This window comes from Ctenopharyngodon idella, chromosome 1 (assembly GCF_019924925.1).
Source record: "Ctenopharyngodon idella isolate HZGC_01 chromosome 1, HZGC01, whole genome shotgun sequence".
Classification (NCBI taxonomy): Eukaryota; Metazoa; Chordata; class Actinopteri; order Cypriniformes; family Xenocyprididae; genus Ctenopharyngodon; species Ctenopharyngodon idella.
In genome coordinates this window covers 10,984,327-10,990,626 of record NC_067220.1, presented here as the reverse complement: position 1 = coordinate 10,990,626, position 6,300 = coordinate 10,984,327, and the positions used below count along the sequence as shown (strand labels likewise).

At 37.1% G+C, this 6,300-nt stretch overlaps 1 protein-coding gene across 1 annotated transcript in view; it reads left to right on the top strand.

Moving 5' to 3' along the window:
• rap2ab (RAP2A, member of RAS oncogene family b) overlaps window positions 1–6,300 on the top strand; it is a 17,248-nt gene extending 10,948 nt beyond the window's left edge. The window contains exon 2 of the mRNA XM_051907140.1: window positions 2,792–6,300. Within this exon, the coding sequence (XP_051763100.1) occupies window positions 2,792–3,029 (238 nt within the window). The 3' untranslated portion in view covers window positions 3,030–6,300. The remainder of the gene's footprint in view (window positions 1–2,791) is intronic.

Below are 6,300 nucleotides of genomic sequence, written 5' to 3'. Positions count from 1 at the left end.
TTTAAAGACACATGCACGAAAACAGCATGTTTTTCCTTTCGCTCAAAAATGGGCATTTACAACAAGGTATAATAAATGATCTCTGGGATATTTTAAGCTGAAACTCATTCTGGGGACACCAGAGGGCTTTTGACCGGAGGAACCTTTTCATAGTTCCTAGAACTATTACTGGAAGTACCCAAATTTTTGCAGTGTTCGCACCTCAGGAGGAACTATTTTAGTTCTAGGAGCTCCTTTTGGGGGAATTAAATTAGCTCCTACTTCAGAGTAGGGTCTAAACCAGCACTATAGGAACTACCAGTGACATAAGTGTATTTTGATTGGCCGAACGCATGCGAAATACCAGCACCTGCCATTTTAAAAAAAAACGTGTACACACACAGTTTATAGCCTATATATTTACCCCCAAACTAACTCTACGAACATAGAAAACAATGATAGATGGACCTCTCGAGTTAAGGAGAAAATCCAATGCAACTTTGAGGGGACAAAACAAAACATGATTATGTATTTCTGCTCAGGTAGTGACATTGGACATCAACCACACTGCAAACGCTAATACTTTTTCATATACTGTCGTCTTTCTTTGTATAACAGTTCAATTTAATAACATATTAGACAGGCTGTTAAACAAATCGTAAACTAATGAAGACGGAGAAAGTGAGCGCTGTGTGCACCAGCTCTGGCATTCTCAGCAGTGTCAAAATAAAGGTCCGCTGCGCCTTCAAAATAAAAGTCACAACAACAAGCGCAGCTTACATCACTTCATAGTTCCTACTGGCGGTGCAAATGCAACCAGGAAAACGGTCCTAGCGGCTAGTTCCTAGAACTAAGTTCCTTGAACTACCCGGTGTGAAAGCCCCTTTATATTACATCTTGTAAAGAGGGGCATAATGGGTCCCCTTTAATGCTTTTGAAAGAAGTCTCTTCTGCTCACCAAGGCTGCATTTATTTGAAATACGGAAAAAACAGCAAAAATTGTGAAATATTATTACATTTTAAAATAGCTGTTTTATATAGCCTACTTAAATTTTTTGATGCTTGGTCTGAAGATCGTCTGATCCCTAAACTATCCATTTAAGAGTCTTGAGTGATGAAAAAGAGCAGTAATGTTTTCCTCTCACAGCCATTGAGATGTTCACTTGCTGCTGTCATCATCACTCTCTACAGTCACTATGATCTTCCTCCTCTTTTAATTAGAGCTGATATCAAACCGATACTCCTCCGCTCTCTGCATTAAAGGCTGGGAATGGGCTTCCATGACTCAGCTGGTCTGATGAGCCGTGGGCCGAGCGCCCGACACCCCTGGACACACACTTCTCTAAAGAGACTCGTTTTTCACCAGGGTCTGACAGATCAATAGCTCTGACTCAGAGTCTGTGGAGGGAGTGATTCACAGCGTTAGACGCATCCTGAGCCTCTTATTGGACATCCAGGATCTCTACGGTCAGTGACACACAGCTAGTGTGCCATTGGGAAGAAGACAAATACATTTGCATCATATTTAACGATTTTGACCTCTGGTATCGGATGGTGGTTCAATAACTGTAGTGAATTTCTCTCATATTAACTCAATCAATCTTGGTAAAGAAAACACATTGAACAGTTTCATCTGGAGCAAATTATTCATTATTTATTGGTGCATTTTACCAATGATGATTATTTTGTTTGTAAATAAATTGTTGGATTTACTTTTTGTTATCAGCATTGTGTAATTTTCAGTAGACATTGCAGCTAATGAAATTAAAATTTTCATTTTTTTGTCCACTTGAAATAGTGAAAGATATGTTTCCAGTTTCTCATCTTCTGTCATCCAGTGTAAATGTAGTTAACTAATGTTAACTAAAGAAACCTTCTTGTAAAGTATTACATTATTATTTATGTATTTGTTTAGGGGCAATTCACGGTATATATACTGTAACTGTATTAGCTTAAAGCTAAATTTCAACCGTAGTCTAGTTCAATTATTACAAGTAATTTAATGTTATGATTATAATTTTTGACCAGTAGATGTCGCTCTTGGTCTGAAGATTATCTGACCCCATTTTGGGGAAGTTTGGTTCAAATTAGTAGGAAGAACTTGGATCGATGGAAAATTCCGTCAATGGTGGAGAAAGAGTTCAATATTTTTTCACATTCCAGTTTAATGTTTACAATCACTATAAGTCAGTCATTGGTAGTTTGAGTTCCTGAAGAATAAAACATTGTGGGTGCATCCAAAATCGCATACTCTATTGAGTAGGTACTTATTTTGAATAAGAAATTACTTCACGGCCGCTAAAAAGTATGCTCTACATAGTATGAGTGTGTGTAGTATGAATGTAATTCGGACGTACTACATCCGCCAGGCTGACATTATCATGTGACCTACCAGCATCAGTTACAGTACGTCGCTTCACTGCCATTCATAAATTCTCTCCCGTGGCCTAATGGAAGAGTAAAGTGTCCATCTTTTATGAGTACTGTGAATTCAGACATACTTCCTTTGTCGCATACTGTTTTTCACCTACTATATAGTAGGCAAATATGCGATTTCAGATGCAGCCTATGACTCATTTACAACATTGTTCTGTTTTGTCAACTGTTGACTCAACCAATGAGATGAGTTGGGGGCGGGACTATCCGTTTGCCTGACCATTGGCAGATGAGAGCAAAAGGTGCAGTAGATCTATCAGAGAAACCTGTTCGGAAACAACTGTTACTTCTTGTGTTTAGTGCTAAAAAATTTAACCTTTGAATTGTCATTTTGTGTTGAAGCTTCTGCTCATTATCGTGTTATGTGCATTCACAGGTATGAGCGTGTGCCCGTGATACTCGTGGGAAACAAGGTGGACCTGGACAACGAGCGTGAGGTTTCGTCGAGCGAGGGTCAAGCTCTAGCTGAAGAATGGGGCTGCCCGTTCATGGAGACATCAGCCAAGAGCAAAACCATGGTGGACGAACTGTTCTCAGAGATAGTCAGGCAGATGGACTATGCCTCTCAGCCAGATAAGGAAGACCCGTGCTGCTCCTCCTGCAATATACAATAACCCCTCGCAATCAGTATCGACATGGGCTTTTCACGGGGGTCTGAAGGGCGTCTACACACTAGAGAATGCTGCCAATCTATTGATTTCAATTGGAATGATGCAATGCAAAAACATACATAAAAATGCAAAAGTGATGTTGCAGTCAAAAGTTACGAATATTGAACGTTTAGGCAACTCTAAAATCCATTGATTTCCATGGGAATGCTGCATTGCAAAGATGTAGATAAAATATGCAAGGGTTTGCAAAAGCTGTGCAGACAAATGTTTAGAATATGTAACTTTAAGCAATGTTGAAAATCCATTGATTTCAACAGGAATGGTGCATTGCAAGTAAGCAATAAGGTATGAGAGGCTGTGCTATATCGTGAATAAGTCATGGCTGAAGGGCGTTGCAACCCCTTCAGCTGTGACTTATTCACGATACAGCACTAGCCTCGAGTACCTTATTGCTTTTATAAAACGGTTACCACACAATACAAATATTAAAGCCAAAAATATGTATCAATGCAACTTTCATGAAGTAAACATTCACTAAAAGCCTTCCTTCCACCAGAATAAGTAGTCCCTGACCGTGAACAGCGACAGAAGTTACATTATTACGCCATTAGATGGCGGCAAAGACTGTCTTTATGAGTGTGTCGGTCAGTAGCGAAGACGTTTATATTGAAAAGACTGAATTGTTGTGAACACAGAACAAGATGCAACTGACAAATGCTTTGACTAGCGCTGTCAGTCACGGGATAATACATCGGACATTTAAACAGACTTTTATTAAAAACATAGGACTGACCTGAAGGAAAATGCTAAATCTGAATGCAGGTAATAAACTCGCTCAATCGATCTCTTTCTCACAATACTCTTCTACATAATACAGTAAGCTTCAATGAACAATATTAATTGAGAACATACAGTTTACGTTGCTAAGAGTGGTTGCTAAGGGTGTTGTTTAGTGATACACAGAACCGCTGGGTCAAGCGGACATAGCTGTGTTTTATTGTGAATAAAACACAGCTATTGACCAATCAGAATCAAGGACAGAAACTAACCGCTTTATAAAAACAGATCAAATATGCAAGGGTTTGCGAAAGCTCTGCTAACAAAAGTTGAGAATTGTAACTTTTGGGCAATGTTGCAAATCCATTGATTTCAATGGGAATGATGCTTTTGCAAAGACATACATGAAAAATTAAAAAAAAATAATGCAAACAAAAATTGAGAACATTTTCGCATCCGTTAAGCTCTTGGAATTTTAAGCGAGGCGGGTTCAGTTGTGCGTTTTGCAAATCCGGTTTGCTGCTTTCCCGCTTATGACCCCACATTTCCCTCACCTTCGAAACGGATCGCAAAACGCAGCTTTCTTTAGTGTGTAAACGCCTTAATTAAACACAATTATGATAAATGAATCAACAAGAAACTGTAAAAAAGGTCAAAGGGGTTATAAAAATGCACCATACTTGAGTCTTTCTTTTCTCCGCATGTTTTCAACACTTTCATTCTAAGTTTGACGCTGTTCGTAAGAGACTCGATCGACCATTTAGTTTGCACATATAGAACCTGATGTCTTAAACTGCCATTACTTAAATAAAGAGCCAGAATGACCTAGTTTTGTTCTTCCAAACGACCCACTGTCAGCGAAGGTGACGTTTCCTCCGAGGGACTATCAGACGTCTGGGTTTGAAATGTTCATGAGGTGATCGATGTGTGTGCAGGTGTCCCGTTGCAGCGGTGAGGGGCTTTACTTTGAGTGTTTGAGAGACATTTTCTTTGAGGAAGCCAAATAGGGTCCTGAGAAGCACTTTTCTTTTGTAATGTTGTGTCCATTTTGATTTATGAAACTGCTGGGAATATTCAGCTGATTATGTTGTGGTTTTTAATTAGCACCTCGATATAGAATGTTGCAAATACTGAATTATGTATTTTGTAATAATGTAGTAAAACAATCATGGGACTTGCTTTAGAATAGACTGTACAGCTTTGAATCAGGCGGGAACAGTATTTCTAATGAAACGCTAGCGGCACTTTCCATGAAAAGGGTCTTGTTACTTTTTTTAAGCAATAAAAACATAAACATCTAGTTGATATGTTAGATAAACAGTTATGTAACTTACAAATCAACCTATAGCATTCAAAGTGGCTAATTTTAAAATGGCAATTTTGGCCTGCTGCACCTCAGAGGTCTTGACTATATTCAGCAGTTAAAATCATGTTGATATTTGGTTAAATGTAGGAAAAAATATTATTTAAAAATAGGTAATCATTTAAAATTTAAAATGTATTGTATATTTAATTTAAAATTTATTTTATTTATTAAATAATTAAAATACAGATTAAATAACTAAAAAACAGCTCATATACTGTAATATTTAGTTTGACCTCCTGAGGTGGACCATCAAGATTTCAAGCTTTGTTTTGTACCCTATTTGTGGAAAGTACCAATTAATCTTGAAGCCTGTAGATGTGATTATTAATTTAATGATATTGTGGAACAGGAATAATCATAATTCAGTGAACCTCATGAATGTTGTACAGAAACACACGGAGGAAAACAATTATAGTTTAATCAGTTTGTACGGGGCACTTTATTATCAGTTCAAGAGTCCCTCGATTCATCTGCTTTAAGCAAATATGACAGGAATAATAATAATAGAAAAATCATTTTATCATACCTTTCTCAGGAGAGTTACAGGCTACCAAATCTGTTATTAAAGTTTATGGGGATCTGATTTAATTTAATTTTATTTCTGTTTATTTAATCATTAGAGTATAAGATAATAATGTTTTCTTAATCTATATTGTTGTTTGGTCTTTTTTTTTGGTATTACAGAGCAATTCTTCTTCAGACCATCACGTCTGTGATCCATAAGATCATCCGGAAATGTAAAAATGTGTGAGAAAAAAAAAAAAAATGTATTGAAACAATTCAAGATGGTTGTGTGTAGTTTATATAAAAGATGGCAAACTTACAGTATGTTGATTTAGCGGTCATATGCATGGCTAAAACATCATTATTTGTGAATATTACAGCAGATGAGATGGAATAGATGCACACACACACACACACAAAATACACAAAAACTCAACAACCCTTCAGACGATCATTTATGGAATCATTTATGAATCTGCCTTGCCATGTGAACTAAGGGTTTGCCTTTTTAACTTTCATCATTGATCTTATATTTTTTTAAGTGAACATTTACCCTCTTCCACATGGTAAATGGATTGTGAATATGGTTTCATTCAACACAACAATAAAGACATCTTATTCACAGCA